Consider the following 20,704-nt stretch of genomic DNA (forward strand, 5'->3'; position numbering starts at 1 on the left):
TAATTTATCTAAATACTATTCCTTCAAGAAGGCTGAACATAACTCCCTACTCCATAAGTGCAGGCTGTACTTAGTGAGTTCCTTCTAAAGACTACAGTAGGGTGAAGAGAGAAAAAAAAAAAGAAAACATTCTAATGGAGAACCAGACAAACACTACTTCATCCATGTGATGAAGGTTAATTTCAACAGTGATAAGTAATGTTGATAGTATAACCTTGACACGATGTGATGAAAATTGAATTTACCTCTGTGGTCTTCCTCCCCCAAACCCATAATCCCAGTCTAAACATAAGTGTAAGACAAATACATATTGAGGGACTTTCTACAAAATAGATGACCAGTTCTCAAAACTGTTAAGATCATCAAAAACAAGGAAAGTTTGTAAAATTGTCACAGCGAAGAGGAGCCTTAAGGAAACTTGACAAATACAAGTATTGTGGTATACTGGATGAGACTCTGAAACAACAAAAGGACTATAGGTAAAGACTAAGAGAATCTCAATGAAGTACGGAATTTAGTTAATAATATATCAATATTGGTTTATTAATTGTACAAATGCACCAAATTGATGCAAGATGTTAGTGACAGGGAAAACCAGGTGTGGTGTATATGGGAATTCCTTGTACTGTTCCCTGGACTTTTCTATAAATCTAAATCTTTTCTGAAAAGTTTATTTTAAAATATTATGTTGAAGAGGAGAAGGAAAAGAAATTGAGTAAAGGATGGAATATGAAGAGGAATCAAACTATTCCTGAGATTGTGGCTCTGGATATAGCTACACATGTCCAGATACTCCTAGTTAACAGTGATGGAATCTATTTTGTGGCTACTGTTATGATGTGGAATATTTTTGCCAGAATCCATGCCTAACACTTAAATCTATAGTTCTCCATTGGAAAGAAGATAATGAAGCATGACAGTTGTAAACTCATGGAAAACTAGAAGGTGCCAGCCTATCTTACAAGCACCACCACTGCCCACCCTTAATCTCCACAACAGAAAAAAAAATCAATATTGTTACTTATTTACATAAATACACAAAAGTATTTTTATGGTTTAGACAAAGATGATATTTGTAACTTTTTTTTAATTTTTCCAATTTAGGAGAGTGGCATAATATATTGTATTGAAATTTTTATTTCAAGGGACAAACATTTGTTTGGAAATCAGTATGCTGGTATTACATGAAAGGTCATGTACATGAAAAGTACCTTTCAAAACTCTCCCCTATTACCAAACGATCTGTAAAATTAAAACTAATTTTCATTTTTATTCTAATGTTCAGAATACCTAAAATTATTTTGCTTTTAAAAGCCATGTATAGAGAAACCAAATTATATTCTGCATTCAGAAATCTAATTAAACTTGCAGTCGTCCAAATAGAAATCAAATCAAGACATATTTCAATGTAATGTACTTTGAAGAGAGAGATAGATGCAAATTTAAATGAATAAAGACTACTTCTTTGAAACAGACCTTTTAAAACACGTCAGATATACAAACATTTTAAAATCACCTTTATTAATTTGCACATCAAAGTATATCATTTAAAATATTTATCGTTATTTTATAAAAAAAGCAGAAAATTTGAACTTTTCCCAAGTTTACCTTGAGGTTAGCTTTATCATTATAAGGGAAGAGTATTCTATTTTTTTTTTTTGGCCGTGCTGTGCGGCATGAGGGATCTTAGTTCCCAGACCAGGGATGGAACCCGTGCCCCCTGCATTGGGAGTGTGGAGTCTTAACCACTGGACTGCCAGGGAAGTCCCGGAAGAGTATTCTTTTTTTTTTTTTTAAGATGTACAGAACAATTTTTATTAAATTTTACATGCAATTTTTTCTTTTTTCTTTGAATTTTTGAATTTTATTTTATTTATTTTTTTATACAGCAGGTTCTTATTAGTTGTCCATTTTATACATATTAGTGTATACATGTCAATCACAATCTCTCAATTCATCCCACCACCAACCCCCCCCCCGCCACTTTCCCCCCTTGGTGTCCATACGTTTGTTCTCTACATCTGTGTCTATTTCTGCCCTGCAAACCAGTTCATCTCTACCATTTTTCTAGCTTCCACATACATGCGTTAATATATGATATTTGTTTTTCCCAGAAGAGTATTCTTAAGACTATTTTCCACACAGTGGCAAACTGATATTTCCAGACTGGTATTATCCTTAGCGTTTGTAAACTCAGAATTAGAGTTTCTTTCCTTATAGTTCCTGCAAAATCCTAAACAATGTTCTCCCATTTTGGCCACACCCTCATGTGAGGAAGGACAATTACCATCAAGTGAATGATGTGTTCTAATCGAACAGACCTAAAAGAGATTCATCAGGATGGTACTAGAAAGTTACCTTATCAAAATCAGTAATCTATCATTTGAGTTACTGCAAGAATTTATTTCTTGTTTTATAGGAAAACTTCTTATTGCATGGAAACAGTCTTGATTAGGTCTAGACAGGACAGACATTTGTCCTACTTTTTCCCACTGCCTTATTTGCCCTTCCTCCACTTTTTCCACTTTTATAAACTTTAACTTTTCTCTAAAATCCACCTGTTTTCAGTTTCTTCCCCAAATTTCTTCAAACCACAGAAACAAAAGTGAACTTTTCCTCTGGATTATGAATGCATGTTTTTTTATGGTACTTTAAATATAGACGCTCAGAAGATACTTTGAATAAAGGGACACATTACTGAGGAAAGAAGAAACTGTTGCTTTCATCAGATGTTGAATAAAAGTGCAAAAGTTGCTCATGTGACCGTATTTGTGAAAAGAACGCTCCTGAGAAATATCTAATTGCAGTCATTGAAAATTTGGGTAAATAGTCATAAGCTTAAAAACTTGATAACATAAGAGAAGAAGGTAGCATTGTATATTTCATATACCAACCATTAAATTAATGCTGATTAATATAAAGGTGCTTGCTATGTATTTCTGATATTCTCAGAAGTTTTGGAAAATGGTTGGATGGAGGTAGATGTGAATCTGGAAAGAATCGTATCAAACATTGGCTTGGGGAAATTTATGTAGCTACATATATTTGAAGGCTTCAATTTGAATTAAGATGGAACTTTTTTTCTAGTGTATATGATATCACAGGAGTAGTATGTATGTGTGTGTATGCACACACATGTGTTTGGACAAGCACACACATATATGAAAGATGCATAAAAAGACATAGACAATAAATGAAGAAGTGGTAACATTTATGTAACTGCTGTTTCAATTCCCACCAGTAATTTTGAGCCAGAATATAACCTAATACTCAAGTTCTTAGCTACTGCTACTCCCAAAATATGCTAGATGTGGAAATTTATTTCTTTATTCCTGAGTTTTATGCTCAAGGAAGCAGCCTTTAGTTCAGTTAAAAAAAAAAAGTCTCATCCAAGACTTACAAACTTCTAAGTACCTATTATTGAGCAGAGATTCTTTTTTTTTTTTCAAGAGAGACATTGTCAAGGAGGAGTGATGGGAGACTAGGAGTGCATGTTACCAGCATGTTTGACCACAGGGAGAAAAAGATTTATATTTAACAGAAATGAGGAATATACAAAACCAACATCAATCAATTCACTCTTTGTAGTTAGGAGGAAGGTATTATTTATTGGTTGAGGCAATAGTTTATTAATTCATTTGTTAAATATATCTATTTATTAGCTGTCATCACATTCACATAGGATAAGTTAGTATTATTCTCACTAAAATAATACTAGGACTGCTAGTAATAATACTAGGACTGATATCAACCCATAACAATTTAGGGAGTAAGTGGGGAGTTGCTGGACAAATAGGGTCATCAATTCTCCATTACAAAGCAATGAGTAGAAAATAAATCTACTTCCCCTAAAAAATCACCGCTATTACTCAGGGCAATTCATTAACTATGATATACAATCTTAAAGAGATTATATTATAATCTTAAATTCTGTATGATTTTTCATACATTAGGCCTTAGAAAAGAGGGCCCAAGTTGTAATTAAGAGGTAATAATCTAACTTTCCAAAATTCAGTGCAGTCTCTTTAGGGAAGGCAGAATTGAGTTTTCTTCATTTCAATAGTCGACACACCTGTTCCTTTTAGTCTTCGTTTCCAGATAATTTCTGATTTCAAGGCGAGTGGGGCCATATTTCTGCTTTCTCTGCCCTAACAGAGAAAGTTATTCATGGTAATGTTGTCAGTGAGTTAAGATCCTGTTAGAATAGTGTGTTACTATCATAGAGGGTTCAATGGTTGGGAGGTATGAGAGCAACAGTTTCATTTAAATAATATTTTAATCCCAGGGGATTGATGCTCTTTCTTGATAAATGTGGAAATGTCTTCAAATCACTAATGAGAAAGATCAGTTGGGTTTTAGGTGCCCCTGGCTAGTCCAGTTCATAAATGCTTTTTACCACAGACACATAAAAGATATTTTTAGCCCATTTCACTCATCCCAAGACTCACTGCAAACTTGATTTCTTTATATCATGGACAGTTTTACTTGAACTTTAAAGTCAACTCTTGATCTTGTCAAGAATATAATAATTGCTCTGTAAAATGTGGAAAGACTCCATTAATGCCATTGAAATGGAATTTTCTCTCCAGTTGTGATAAAGCAATACCAAAGGTCTTTATACAAACTAAGGTACATCTGGTGTTGAATGTCACTAAATTACTATCATTACTATTAATATTATTATCAGAACTACTACTACACCACATTAGTTTACTACTTATTGTGCATTTCTATATAAACTGTTTTTTACAGTTTACCCAGCACTTTCATATCAGTTAGCTCACTTAGTGATAATATCAGCCTTGTGGGATCAAAGCTATTCCCGTTATACAATTAAGGCTATCCTGGCTCCAACAGTTACTTATCTTGTTTGCAGTTACAAAGTTACCAAGTAATAGATCCAGTCCTGGAACCTAGTTCTTCCAATTCCAATTTCAGCATCTTTTCTGCTATAACATGGATTTCCTCCTAACCTACTCTCTTGTAAGACTCTGATCTCTGAGGAGAATTCCAAGGATGAGGATGAATACCAAGCTAGAGTCACACCAAGTACATCCACCCCCACCACCTCCACCCACTTCCTCTCCTCCACAAGGGCAACAACAGCCCAAGTTGTTCCTCAATAGTTGGAAGAAACAAGGAAATTAGAGAAGGAGATCCTTTGAAGCAAAGGGTTAGAATACAAATTAAAGGTCTCACATATCCTTTAGATGCTATAAAATGAAACAAATTTAATGGATCAGAAAACGGAATATATATGACAAAAGTAAAATCACCTCAATGCCTTTTTATCCTGGCTGTTGCGTCTCATGATGGCTCTACCGAAGGCTGCTGCTTCATTCAGATCCAAGACAAGGACATGCTAACTGCTTTGATTTTTTAAAATATACTTATGTATTCAAAACAATAAATATTTGTGGAAAACTAAAAATATTAATCAAAATAGCATTTAAAAAAGATGCTTTGGATACCTTAGGACTTTTTTTTTCCTTCAGTGAAGGCTAACAACATTTTCATAATATATGGGAATATTTTTAGTTTTGACATTTATTTTCATACTTTATAAATCATTCAGTTCCCTGCAGTCAAATGATCTGCAGAGCTGTGGCTCTCTGTGGGGAGCCTCCATGCTCAATGTTTAGCAAATAAAGCATAAAAAGCTTGGCATTATATCTTTTAATCATGCATACCATTTGCATGGATTTTGACATCATTAGCTCATAGAGATTTCAGTGTTGGCTTATAATGGATTATATTAATAAAAGTAAAATGCTCAGAGGCCACCTTTACTAGTTCTACCTTTTAGTGACCTTGTTGTAACCTAGTATTGGTATTAAGAGCGAATTAACCGTTTTTGTATCCCCCTGGCTCTACCACAAAGTAGGTGATCATGGGCAACCTCTTTAACATCTCTGTGCCTCAGCTGTTTCTTCTCCATAATTATAGTAACTTCTTCAATTACCCATTATGAGGATTAAATAAATTAAATTATACAAAGCATGTAAAACAATGCCTGGCACCAAGTACTTAATGAATTTATTTTTATTAATGTCATTCTTATTATTATCATTAAAGATGAAGACACTTGGGAAGAGTGGAGAAGTTGAAGGTACTTGTTCATAAAAGGTGGTTGGCAGAGAGAGGCATGTGAATTTAAACCCACATCAACGCCTAATGAAGCAATTAGGCAGTAGGTACAAAAGAAAGGTATTGCTGAGGTTCTTCTTTCAAACTTCTAAAGGTTATAGAAAAAAAACCCTTGGAATATTAACTCTGCGTTTAAGAATCGGATTTATTACAAGGCATTTATACTTTAAAACATAAGCTTTATTTTTTTTAAACCCTTAATCCTTATACAATGATTGCTCTAGGTACTACATTCCCTATTAATTTGACTTTATTTTACAAATCAACTATAATTAACTGAAACAGTTAAATTAGCAAAGCAAAAGTACAGAGTCACACTAAAATGCTTCTTTCCTGTGTGTTCATTCATCTGCTCAACCCTAACTTAATGCTTTAATGCACATTATGTCCCAGTGTGTCAAAATCTCTGTACAACTAATCCCTAAATGAGGATAAATAACTCACTAACCTTGAGCTAGATAGTTTTGATTGAGAATATTCTGATTAATTTGTCCTTGTACACATTTTTCTCTTCAGTCTCTGAAACAGCTTTGTATCAAGAACATAAAATTATTTTCATTTGTCAAATAATAATTATGCTGGTGTCCTCTACATACCACCTTGTCTTTTCCTTGGGGAGGTACTACCCAGGAAGGAAACAGTGTTGATGATATTTTTAGAGAAGTAGTGAAAATGGAGATAAAGGTAATAAGTTTACTTAGAAACGCAGATCAAGTTTATTAACAAATACCAGATTTCTGACTTTTTTAAGAAGAATTCTAACTATGTAGTACTTCTAACAATGTAATATATGCATTTGGAGATGGATGGGTTGAATCACGTATCATGTGAAGAAATCAGGGAGAGGTGACATTTTGACCGCAAGCTGGATTTTTCACACATACGCAAGATTAAAGTAATATAAACTGGAAGCACAATTAAAAGAGTATTACATCCATATAAACTAAAGTTCCAAATTATTAATTAAACCAAATTTTCAAATGTATAATCAAATTATGTTTGATAATATCTTTTCAATCAGAAATAGTTTGTTTCTATGATATATTCAATAGAAAACTAAACCATAAAAGTTGAATTGTAATTGGGAAACTACAACAGTATATTGCTATTGGCTATCAGTATTTCTTGCTATCTTTGCCCTTCTCATATATGCGTATACCTCCATTTTTCTTAAAAGGTTTTTGGATTTTCCTTTAACATGTGAAGGAATAAAAATAACTAGAAGAGGACATACATGAAACTTAAGCCTTAGCTTGGGTGTTAGACAATGGCTTTTAGGCATGAATTGGTAGCTTTGATTCAACTGCCATTTTACTTGGAAATATGAATATACAATTTAATGTCTACAGGAATGACTGGGTCCTATGCTTAAGGACTGATATATTCAAAACAACTTGGTAGTCAAGTCACCTAAACTCAGATTTTCTGAGGAATCTTCTAGAACATAGAGCCTTTCCTTGAGAAAATATCCATTGTTCAGATAATGACCTTTTAGTCTCACAACAGTGTCTATTCTGTCAGCAGCCTCCTTGCTCAAACATTTCAGAACTGGGTAGCGTCATGTTTTGGCTTTAGAGCTAGACGCACCAGATGTACAGCTGAGTTTTGCCACTTCGAGAGATAATGAGCTCCACATCCATTTCCACATCTGTAAAATGAAGATAATAACTGCCTCTTAGATCCAATATGAGTATTAAATGAGCTGTAGAATGTCTAATAGGATGCAAAACGAGATTTTTCCTGTTTTTTTTTTTTTTTTCCAGTTTAGAAAGAGGCAACAAAGCTGAAGACAATAGGTAAAATTTACCCCCACGTTCCAAAGAAAGATGCTAGGCACATTTATAGATTATAAAGCACATGTCTGCTTCCCTTAGCACATCATTCAGCTCCAGTCTAAATATAAGATAATGCAGAAGATTAACAGGGAAGAAAGAGTGAAGACTCGTGTACAGAGGAAAAGTGTTCGCCTGCTGTATACTCTGTGTACCTCCCCAGTGTGCTTCACCTCTATCTCAAACCAAGTGTGGCAGACTCAAGAAAACTAGTCCAGAGAGTGAGTGTGACTGCAGGGAAAGACCTGCTTTTCACCCGCACACAAGCTCCGATAATGAAAGGTTCTTAGAGCTTCAGGAGACTAGAGTGGTAAGTGATAAATGTCTTTTCAGGAAAAACTGACCTGTGTTCGCTGGGGTTCCCATGGCACAGAAATTGATGTCTTACTTTTTTCCTGGGAAATTCTGAAGGACAAAGGTGCTGGGCATGTCCCTGATGACAAAGCAAAGAGAGAAAACTGGAGTGTAGCTACTTAGCTACTTGCCCTTCTGGAATGTGTTGGGTGTAATATCACTGTGTTATCCTGTGGTCTAGGCAAATGCTTGGAAGAAACAGAGCCCCAGACACATTGAAAGGGACCTGCCTAATAAGAATGCCTGCCAAGATGAGGAAACTTTTCTAACAAAAGGCCTGTGTGAGGTGCACGTTCTGTGTATGGGAACTGAAGAAACATTATAAAGTGTGAGCAGGGGGCTGCAACCAGTTTCCCAGGGAGGGTGGAGTAGAAACAGCAGAGGAGGTATGGATGTTGGGATCAGAGAGAATCTCCAGAAAATCCACAGAAAGTGTTCCACATGGAAAGAGAGAGAGAGAGAGAGAGAGAGGAGATTGCATTTGGGCAATCAAAGGTCAGATTACAACAGTACTAGTCAGTACTAACACCTCCTCCCACCATCTACCAGCTCTGGAAGAGCCCCTGTGTCATTAAAACTGGAAGAGTGGAAAAGCAAGGTGAATAAGCAGTGAATATAAGGCCACCGCCCCTACCCCCTCTTCCCCACTGCTGTTGTTCTGCTGTTCTCAGTCCAGAGCAGGTGTCTTAGTACATTTGAGCTGCTTTAACAAAAACACCATAAACTGAACGGTTTATAAACAACACATTTCTCACAGTTCTGGAGGCTGAGAAGTCTAAGATCATGGCACCAGCAGATTTGTGTCTGGTGAGGACCAACTTCCTAAATGGCCATCTTTTCACTATGTTCCCACATGGAGGAAAGAAACAGGGAGCTCTCTGGGGTCTCTTTTATAAGGGCACTTATTTCATTCATGGGGGCTCCATCCTCAGGACCTAATCCCTCCTAAAAGCTCCAGCTTCTAATATCTTCACATTGGGGGTTAGGATTTCAATAGGAATTTTAGGGGAAACAAACACTGAATCTATAGCAGAAGGTAAGGTGAGTATAACTTTGAACTGCATGGAAGGTTGAAGTTTGTAAATCATATTATTTTCTGGACTTTTTAATTTCTGAAAACTTGATTCTTGTAAACCTGAATGTGATTGGCAAAAGCAGCAGAATTGTCCTGTGTTAGTGTTCAAGAACAGAGAAGGCAGACTTGACTAATGTATAGAAATATTAGCATAGTAAGCAGAAAAAATGCATATACATTCTGAAAGGATATTCTATACTCTAAAATTTACTTTAATATGCCTTTGCAAAGAGGATGTGATGTGATAAGTTTGTGCATGCATCTGAGTGGGTGTGTGTGTGCACGTGTGTGTGAGATGTGTGTGCAGGTGTCTTTTTGTTCTACTACTCTACATGCTAGGAGGCTGGGTGTTGTGGACTTGATCCACACTACAGAATCAGTTACTACCAGTTCTTCACTATTATCATCTGCAGTCAACATCAATGGTTTATCAATTAAAACAGTGAATGTTATCTACGATTTTTTTATTGGTGAAAAGAGTGATGCTTAAAACATAGTTTATGTAGAAACAGTACAGAGGCATTTTTGCCTTTACATAATAGGGTATACAAATCTGGGAAACCATACCCCAGATTTCTTAAGAATGGTTCCCTAGATTTAAATTCTAAACAGTCTTGTTTCACAGCTGTTAATTCAAAAGGTACTTAAGTGCTTGACTCCAATTAGGTGGACCCTACTCTTAGAACATTGTTGTGTTGCGTCAGATAAATCTTTCACTCAAGGCACTACTGGAGCACCTAAAAGGACTGGCCGTAGGACTTCATGAACTTACAGAACTGGAATGACTCTTTTACACTAGTCTGTTAATGAGTGTTTGTATGTACCAGTGTATGTTGATTTCATTATACACTGGTAACAAGGAAGAGACATTATCCCTACCCACCTCTAACTATTCAGATGCTACTTTCATTGTTAATAAACCTAAGAGTTGTATGTGGTTACACTAAAACATTTTTCACTGAGATAATTGGCCTTCATTTGGAGACCAAAGAAAATAGCTTTTCTTTTGGAACTATCAGTAGCATAACTTGGACTGCGTCACTAACCTCCTTTAATGCCCTTGGTGGCTTGTCTTCACTAAAAGAATACAAGCTAAACCGCTTGTTTTGACATTCAAATCCCATCACAAACTGGCCCAACTTAACCTTCTTATCTTTCAATCTCTGCCTCACACAACCCACAGTCCAGCTACATTACAATCCATTTAACAACTATCCGTTAAACTGCTGCCAAGGAAACATATGTTTTGCCAAGTAAATCAGAAATGGTCCCTGCCTTGAAGAACAGAGTATGTTGAAGGAAGTAGCCTAAGAGACTCATAAAAAACTATTCTACCAAATATATGAAAAATGTTCTAGGAGTTCAGAGGAATGACTGAATATCTCTGGTGGTTTCGGGGTGGCTTTAAAGACTGATCTTGATTTCTGAACTGCAGGTTTCTTTCTCATGTTTTTCCGTGGTTGACCACGATGTTTCCTTTACATGGACTACTTTACCATCCTCATACTTTAACTTTATGAAAAAATTCTATTCATAAGGAGTCTGTTCAAATGTCTCCTTCGTCGTGTGCTTTCTCTGCAGATTCCTTCCTAACTCTCTCTGTGGGGACTTAACACTCCCAGTGCTGTGTTTCCACAACACACTATTCATGAATTTACTATAGAACTAATCATGTTGCACTTTAATAGAAGGTTTAAGTGTCTGTCTTCCCACTAAACTGTTTCATTGATGAAGATCCACCATGTAAGATTCTAAAACGTGTTTTTTTTTTAAATAACAAATTAATGAATGGAATTATGGAAATATAATTTAGAAGATTATTTAAGGTCAGTTAGAAATTCTGGATAAGAAACTTCTAAGAAATTTTTGTTGCTGACTCTTCTAGACCCAACCAGTTATATGAGTAGGTTAAATATTAATACCAAGGAAGCTAATAGCTTGAACCTAATCTCCAGGGAACCAGTCTGCTTAATTCTGTTCCAACATCAGCTGCATCCCAAACTCTAAACGACCTTTTTATAGATGAATGCAAAGGTAGCAACAGACTATAAGCATAAATGAGAGTGTTCTGCCTAAAATCATTAGTACATCTCTAATAGGGTTTTACTAATGGTCAATCTTTCATTTGATCACCTGTATGTTAAGAACTCAAAGGCTCTGAGTGACATTTATAAAAATATTAGCTCATGTACTGATACGACAGATGAGAAACAGACCCAGATACATTCAATGTTTTATTTACATAGTTTGAATATACAAATCATTATCCCTTCATGTAGCTTACAGTCTCATTGAATTAAACGTGTTACTACTCCACAAACATAACATTCATGAACTTGATATTCATGGTTTCTATATGCTTTGACCACACTGAAAATCCACAATATGATTCACTTGTGATTTACTGACTTAACAAAATTTAATACTATGATTCACTTAGCTTATGATCAAAGCCAAGCATCAGCTCATAATATGTTACTTTTCTTTTCTCATCTTTTCTCCATTCATTATTTAAGTAAATAATAACTCTTGAAAGTCATTTATGCAAATATTTATTATGAAAAGTTGGCCCTGGCACAAGGCAGAATGAAAGTCTGACTGAAGACACTGGATTAGAAGAAAAAAATAAAGCCGATAGATATAATAAACCCTTGGTTCTTACCCTGGGCATAATAGTTTTAGTTACTCTCAAGAGTAAATTGTCAAATTCAGTGTTGACCTATCGCTTGAACAAAATCTACAATATGGTGTGTATAAAAATAAGAGAAGTATTTTTTAACTGTTCTAATGAATTCTCTAGTCAATGTAACATTTTTACAACATAGGTGAAAAAATGTTGTGAAAACTGAAAAGATGGCAAGCATAGGCTGCGGGCACATGGTGTTTATATGTGGTTTTTGGTGATACTGTGATTCAGGGAGAATTTTACCTGCTTTGGTAAATATTTCTGCAGTTTTGATTTGGGAAATCTTTGAAGATCTGAGATATATGGCTTATGAATGCCAAACCTGAATTCCCAAAAAGTTAAGAAACAAATTAATGCAAAGATGTATATTCAATGAAGATTTAAGATCTTTGTGGAGCGGTGTTAGTCAAGAACGATTCAGAGATGAGCATGTGTGAACCTTGCACTAATTCAGCAATTCTTTTGTTTCTGTTGTGGACAAGAATTGAAATAGCTCCCACTAATTTAAAACAAAACACCATGATCAAGAGGCCAATCCTGCCCTCTAGGAATCATCATACTTACTTAGCACCGTGCAATTCCCCCTTTTTATGACTCCCCAAATATATCACGTATGTAATAACTTGTTTATTAGCCATCTTCCATTGCTTCCCTAGTTCGTCCTTTGGCTAAAACACATCATACTGGGACTTCCCTGGCGGTCCAGTGGTTAAGACTTTGAGCTTCCACTGCAGGGGGCACGGGTTCAATCCCTGATTGGGGAACTAAGGTCCCACATGCTGCATGGTGGGGCCAAAAAAAAAATGAAACACATCATACCTTTAATAATCAATAACCTGTCAGCTCAATAGTTCACTCAGAGCACAAACCATGTTTGTCTTGATCAGTCTCCCAAATTGAACACGATGTGGCACAGAATAGGTGCTAAACAGATATTATAAAATTAATTATAATAATTTGCAATATGAAAGATACAGATAAGTAAACATATCATTATGTTATATGACAAAGATTATGATAGATTAGCCAACGATCAAGTTGTGTCAAAAAAAGCTTCACAAAGAAAGAGATACTTGAGAGAAATTCTGAAGAAAAGGAAAGGGTTTTCTGAGGGAAAAGGCAAAAGAGGGAAAATATTTCCTATAGTACCAAACTATAAATAGCTACATAAATTCTGATATAAGCTAGTTTTAAGAAATAAAAGACTAAATTTAACTGAACTCTGGATTCAGACCAGCTTCAATTAGAGCCTGATGAATACTCAAAGATTACAGTAATATCCACCTCTTGGCTCCGCTTTCTCTCAGTTTGCTCCTCAGATAGTCTCCGACAACTCCGGGCTCTCACCTCATGATTGTTTCAGGTCTCAGTTCTAGCCTCATATCTTTCCCCAAACCCAAAAAGTAAGCCCAGAATTCCTAACTAAAGTCTAAAGTCCACTCTAATTGAACAAGCACAGTCTCCCTTCTAAATCAATAAGGTACTCTATGGTCGTGAGTCAGTCAGACACACTCCCAGAGAATATGATTTTTTATCTACAAACATCATGATTAGAATGTGGCAAGGAAGGTTTCTTAGAAGAAACGTGGCTAAGGGTTTCCATTAAGAGGGGAAAATGTGCACTGTTGCAGTTGTTATACACAACCACCAAGACAGGCCTTATGTTTTTAGTCCTAAAACCATCCACTGGAAAAAAAATCGGTTTCCTCATATAAGGAAGATAAAATCCATTAACATTTGCCCCCAAGGCACCCCGAAAATATAGCAACATAGGAAGTCGTTAAAATCAACAACTTCTATAGCCACAGCTTCTCAGAGTGTAAAAGAATCTTTGTCCCAGTTCCTAACCAGATGGTTAAATATGACATCTCTCGGTGGTTATGCAAGTATAAATTTATGCCTAGGTCCCAAGCCTGAATGAAACAAAAAACAGGAACATGAAGTACCCATGGATTCCACCTTGAAATAGAACTGAATCAGGCTAGGCGAACCTGAGACCCCTGGAGGAGTTTCTGTAAACAGCCTAAGATTAGCCACTTCCTCCTCCTCCTACAAATTAAATAAAATTTTCCCTTTAGTGGGAGGAAGAGAAAATGTCAATGTTGCCTTGGGGACACATTAAGCTTCTATATGAGGCTCAGTTTTCATCTGTTTTAGCTACAAAAGGATATACAGTCAGGAACCTAGAGAGCAGAGGTTAAGGCCAGAGTTTGTTAGACTTCCATGAGTTAAGAATGGACGTTTGGCTACGGGCCCAGCCTAATGTTACGAGGTCTTGACTAGAAAAAAAAGAGGAAAGCTAAATTGGGTCGCCCATAAATAGCAAGGTGTCTATCATCTGTACTGGCTAATACTATTAATTTAGCATTTGAGGCTGACTATTCTATCCGTACTTAATCTACCTTCCACTACCCTACAACAGGGATCTTCTACTCTAGCTAAACAGGTCATTTCTTGTCATTATCCTACCAAAAACTGGAAATTTATCACCATATCTACCTTTGAGAACTCTTCCTGTCGCAAGCGATAGAAGAGTCAAATCAAATGAGTGATAACCAATAAGGAATTCATTGGGCCAATAATTGAAATACTTGGAAGAAAGGCTGACTTTGGGCATAGCTTAAATTAGGGGCATAAACCATACCACCAAAGAGTAGAAAAGGGATTAATTCCCCAAGAGAAATTTTCAGAGCATTCATACTGGAAGAAAGAGGTATGTATGCAGGGATGGCAAAAAATAAACTAGCAAACACAGACACACAAATGAATGCTTTATGACACCACGTTCTATGGTCAGTCTGCGTCATTCCATCCCCCAGGAATACCCTCCTCCTTTCTTTTTAAAAGTCTGTCCTACTTTAAAATGTCTTTCCTTTTCTACTCTCTTTGGGTCATACTGATATATTCTTCTGAAAGTCCAGAACACATATTCTTGATCATTGATTTTTCCTTTGGCATACACTATAATCAACAGTTACCTCATTTTTCCCCAGAGTGATCAATCCCAACATACAAGCATCTGTGTATGCTGGTGAGAGTTAAATCCTAAATTACACTGCACAGAAGACAGAAAACTCTCCCCCTAGAAAAATGGTAGAATACAGTGTGTTAGTTTCCCAGGATAGCTTAGCAAAATTTAATTAATTCATCATGTGACTGAGGTACAATATTAAAGTTCTAATTTGACTTTCCCAAACAATCCTAAATCCCTTCCTGTTCTCTAACACCTGACCACTTATATTGGGAGAGGGAAGGACACTGCTCCCACCTCTTTCCTCGTGGACCAGGGAGGTGAAAGAGGGTGCCCATTCCCAATCATTTTGATGCCCCCATATTCTGCAAAGGTCTTCAACAATACGGAGGCTGGAGTCATGCACAAGGCACAGATGTTCCAACAGGTGTGATTGAGTGAGATGGCATGGGAACGGGGTAGAGAATACAGAACAGAATGTGATGTTTGTGAAGGATGAGTATCTAGTGTGGATGAGGACTAAAACAGTGGCCAAGTCCAGAGCTAAGAGGGTATATATTAGAAAGAAACACTAGGGGAAGACTAACACAAATGAAGAGATATTATGACATAGAAGCATAGACTGTAAGCCCTGGAAGAGACTCTGCTCTAGCTTCACTTTCAGGAAACTAAAGACTAAAATTAAACTGACATGGACACATCCACACAGTGACTATATTGCAAAACTCCCGTGCAGGCTCTCCTTTTGTTCTTGGTTGCCTTCTCCTTCTTTATAACCATCTATCAAGATCCTAATACTGACCATGTTCAGGGTGAGACAAGAACAAGATCCTAAGACTGAAAGGGTGGCTCTAACTAACTCTGGACACTCATGGATAAGAATGAAGCAAGGGATGTCAGTGATGTCTGGACTGTCAAGAAGAATAGGGTTGGTATGAGCCCAGGCAGTACACACACACACACACACACACACACACACACACACACACACACACATTAATGCATGTGTATCAAAGTACATTGTACACACGGTACATTGTATATTGTATATATGTATATATGGTACATTGTATATATGGCTACTCAGCAAGTATTAATGTAATGAATGTCTTCTCTAATAGTCAACTAAAAGAAGACACTATATTTTAATCTTTTAATTAATCCCTATCCTTGTATTATACAATGTCCTACTTTTTAGTAGGTCACACATTATATTGTTGACTCATAAATAAACAATTAATACTGGAACTTCCACTAGTTCCACCTATTCTCCTCATCATTTCTCTGTGATGAAATAAGTGGTCACTTTCAACTAAAATTGAAAAGTGTTTGCATATGTATTTTACAGAGCTAATAGAATGCTACTTTCTAAAAACTTATTTTTAAAGAATCCTTTATAATAAGGACATGAGGTAAATTGTTGAGAATAGTTTCATTTGTCTTCCAAGGCAAAACCAGAGAAAAAATGACCAAGCTCTCTGTGATTATTCTATGGTATTTCATCTGAAATTATGAAATATGTAGTAGCATTTTGGATGTAGAAGTTAGGCAACTTCCAAAATCCACACTCTAGGCTCTGCTACAGAATTGACCACTTCTTTACATACTTTTCCTTTGAGACTTGTCTCCACTGTGGCCTTGGAAATGGAGACTGCATTCTGAAACTTGACTGGCTGGAGGCAAATATTCAGTGGAAAGGAAGAAAAATAAAACACTGAATTGTGCTTATCTATCGAGGAAGCCGATAAGAATTCTAAAGAAAACACCTGCAGGATAGATACAGGGGAAAGATAATTTCTTCCATGTTAATGGAAAATAAACCAACAATGATGAGATCAAGATTCTTATATTACCAAAGATGTTTAGACCAGTACTCCCAGATCTTTGTCTTTTTGGAATTAGTCGTTAATCACTCTCAAGGGAGTTTCGTTTAAAAGGCATGTAGTTGCAAGAATTCATTAGGAAACTCACAGTGATATATGTATTTGTAGAACTCTTTTTGGTTTTCAGATTCATTGTCCCTGGTTATCATAGCAACTCATGAATGGCCCAGCAATTTTTGGTTTGAGAAGCCACAGGGAGTAAATAAGTAGGCAAAACACTAGAGATGGGAAATGGGGAGACATCTCATATCTAGTCAACATATATTGTAAGTCCCTTCCCTGCACAAGGTATTTTTTCACACATTTTCTCAATCCCATAGGCAACTCTGCAAAGTGGGTGTCCCACTGAGAACAGGAAGAAAATTGTTAAGTAACTTGCACAAGTTCTGGAATCTATCGATACTACGTGTCTGAGTCACAGTCAGAGATTCCTAGGACAAAGCCCACATCCTGTCTCTTACTCATTATGACCCCTGGGAGTTAGAAGACACTTGAAGGTCTGACAATGTAGGATACAGAAAATTATAGGCTGGCCTCTGTATCTAACTATTTGTGTGATCTTAGACAAGCTACACATGCTCTCTTGGCCCCACACGCATATTCTCACATAAGAGAAGCTTATAAATCTAGCTCTTCCCAACTCCAAGTACAATTTAGTCAAGTTAATCCAGATAACGCATAAACGTCCCGAATATCTCTGCCTCTTGTTTAGTGCATTATTCAATGTTGAGAGAAGACATCTCATTTCTAAAAGTCAGGTCACCTAGCTAGATTTTTTAATTTATTGAGGTATAGTTGATGAACAATGTAGTATGTTTCAGGTGTACAACATAGTGATTCACAATTTTTAAAGATTATACTCCATTTATGGTTATTATAAAACACTGGCTAATATTTGCTGTGCTGTACAAATATGCTTATAGCTTATTTATTTTACACGTAGTAGTTTGTACCTCTTAATCCCCTACCCCTATCTTGTCCCTCTCCCTTCCCTCTCCCCACTGGTAAACACCAGTTTGTTCTTTATATCTGTGAGTCTGTTCCTTTTTTGTTATAGTCACTAGTTTGTTTTATGTTTTAGATTCCACCATAAGTGATGATGACATACAGTATTTGTCTTTCTCTGTATCACTTATTTCACTAAGCATAATACTCTGCAGGTCCATCCATGTTGTTGCAAAAGCTAGATTACCTCTTAAAGATGAACACAGGGAAGACTTTCTTTTGGCTACTTTTATCTAGAGTGGGAACAAAATAGGCAAGTTTAATATCTAGCACAGAAAAAAAGTTCAAGTTTCCCTTTCCCACTCTCATTTTAAATAAAGTAAAATTCCCAACTGCTTCTGAAAGCCCATGATATTCTGAGAAGAGAACACTGTCTCATGTCAATGCAATGATGTCAATGCTAAAACTTACATGGCCTCACTGAACCCAAGACAAATTACAACCCCATCAAAAGCACTGAGCATCCACTGTCGTCATGGGGCATCAACACCCAAGTAACCAGCAGAAACCAGGGTTCTAATGCAGCCAATACTTTTTTGTTTGGTTTGTTTTCTTTCCAGTGCCTCACAAACTTTCCTCTAGAAATATTTCTCTTGTTAGAGAAAAGTGAATGCCCACAAACATCTTTAGGCTAATAGGAATTTTCTTTGAAATCTAACATTTTATTATAAAAATTAATCTAGGTATTTATTCACTTCCTAATAAATGCTCCTTTTTTAATATTAAAATTCAATAAGATTACTTATCAAGTAAAATAAATGCTCCCGAAATTTGTGATGTTAATTCTCTGCACGTTCATATATCCCTGTGGACAACTGTACCTGAACTGAGAAGCTCAGTTTTCACTACACAGATTCTGCTATTTGCCTCATGTGGATTATAATCCCCACAACATGGTCAGTCATCATATTCTGGATACTTACTAGTTATAGGCATTGTGCTAAATGCTTTTTTGGTATTATTTCACTTAATATTCTTAACTACTCTGTGAGGTTACACCCTTATTACATATGAGGGAATAGAAACACATAGAGATTCATTGAATTTTCTGAAGTCACACAACTAAGAAGTATCAGAGCAACCTCTGAACTTTCGCTTGATGCTAGGGTCTAAGCAACTACCTCTCTATTGCTTTATATGAAGAATCAGAATTCAAATTTCCATAGGGTATGGGATTATGTGATAAGTTCCATTTCTAGGTAGACAGCTCCTACTTCTATACCAGCCAGTCACTGTTCAGTTTACATGTATAGCTCAGAAAATTACAAAAATAAATGCCATCAACTTTTGGATTTACTTACGAGAAGTAGAAAATGAGAATCTTAAATCTAAGATTATCATTGTAGGTTATAGTTTCTACTCATAAACCGGAGCAAGAACCTTCTGCATAGAATTTTCAGAGACCATAAACCAGTATATTTAGTGTTTGAGAACTCAAATTATAAACCAAGAAAAAGCAAAGGACAAGCAAAACAAAAGCTGAAATGCGAGAATGTGTAAGATACAAACATGGGAAATATGCGGGTAGTTCATTGGTCATCTAAAAATATGCAGAATGCCACTATTAGCAACAGGATCCACCACAGCTGACTCAAGGGATAAGCAATGGTTTCTCCAATGCTCTTGATATAGATGAAAAGTACCCCTGAGTCATGCGGCACAATGAGTTTTGAAAAGGCAGAGCGATGGGTGAGAACATAACCATGGAAGCTGGGAGATCAGAAGCCAATGAGGAGTTTCTCCAGTGTGCAAATTTATATTAAGCAATAAGCATTCTGAATTTATGGTGACTTGCAGGACTTTGTAGACCCTCCCAACAAAGATCCTTAGGATTTTTTGATCAAATGCCTATGAAAAAAATTAAAGTATCTTTGAAAGAGGTCCAAGTCCCTTGTTTTTCAAATGAGGAAACAAGTCCAGAGTGGCCTTCTCTTGATGAATCTGCCCGCTGACTACTCTCAGGCAATGGGTCCTTTGTGGGGTTCATCCCACCCTAGTGCTAGGGGCTCAGCAGTGATTTAGTCAGAAACCAATCAGGGCATTGGGTTGGGTTGGAGGGGTAGCACTCTTTCCTTTTCCTGTTTACTCAGTGATTTTCTGTGTAGTTCTGGGGTTGGAGCAGAGGTAAAAGTTTGTCACCTCAGCAAAAGCAGCATGCCTTTGGAGTTGGCAGCAGCTATGTCTCTCTTTTCCTGTGTGGACACCAGCATGTCCTATGATTTTTTTTCTGAAAACTTAGCCTAAGGCCTATTTATAAAGCTGATGCAATGATTCTATGAGCTATAATATATCTTCCTAAAAAATCTCTTTGTGTTTAAACAGACAGACCTTGATTCATAAAAAATTCTCTCTCCATTGTACAATTATCTTCCTCTTGCTTTCCATACTTTTGCTGTTGTTATAGTTTTTAATACATGTCCCTTTCTCTTCTCTCCTATAGTTAGCTTTTTGATGCCCACTGACTTTTTGATGCTTACAGTTATCATTATGTATCTTTTCTTTCCTTTCGGCTAACTCCAGCCTTTAAAAAGTAGATGGAGCACCTGTTTGTTGGGTGCCTTTGTCTTCCCTGCAGTATCTTATTTCTTAAATGGTTGTTAAATGATTTCTTCTTCTGAGAAATTAAACATAATGAAGCTCATAAAAGTGACAGTTGTAATTTTACTTGGATATAATAAATGACCATTTATGTGCGTGTACTAGCTATTTCTATATATGGAAGAGTTTTGTTGGAAATAGGGTTAGGGATTT

At 36.3% G+C, this 20,704-nt stretch overlaps 1 protein-coding gene across 1 annotated transcript in view; it reads right to left on the reverse strand.

Annotated features, from left to right (window-relative positions):
• LOC309606481 (augurin-like) overlaps window positions 1–20,704 on the reverse strand; it is an 83,999-nt gene that overhangs the window by 18,489 nt on the left and 44,806 nt on the right. Inside the window, exon 4 of the mRNA XM_082343645.1 lies at window positions 18,141–18,186. Coding sequence (XP_082199771.1) covers window positions 18,141–18,186 — 46 coding nt within the window. The remainder of the gene's footprint in view (window positions 1–18,140; window positions 18,187–20,704) is intronic.

Source organism: Balaenoptera borealis (genome assembly GCF_965194805.1).
Source record: "Balaenoptera borealis genome assembly, chromosome: 11".
Lineage (NCBI taxonomy): Eukaryota > Metazoa > Chordata > Mammalia > Artiodactyla > Balaenopteridae > Balaenoptera > Balaenoptera borealis.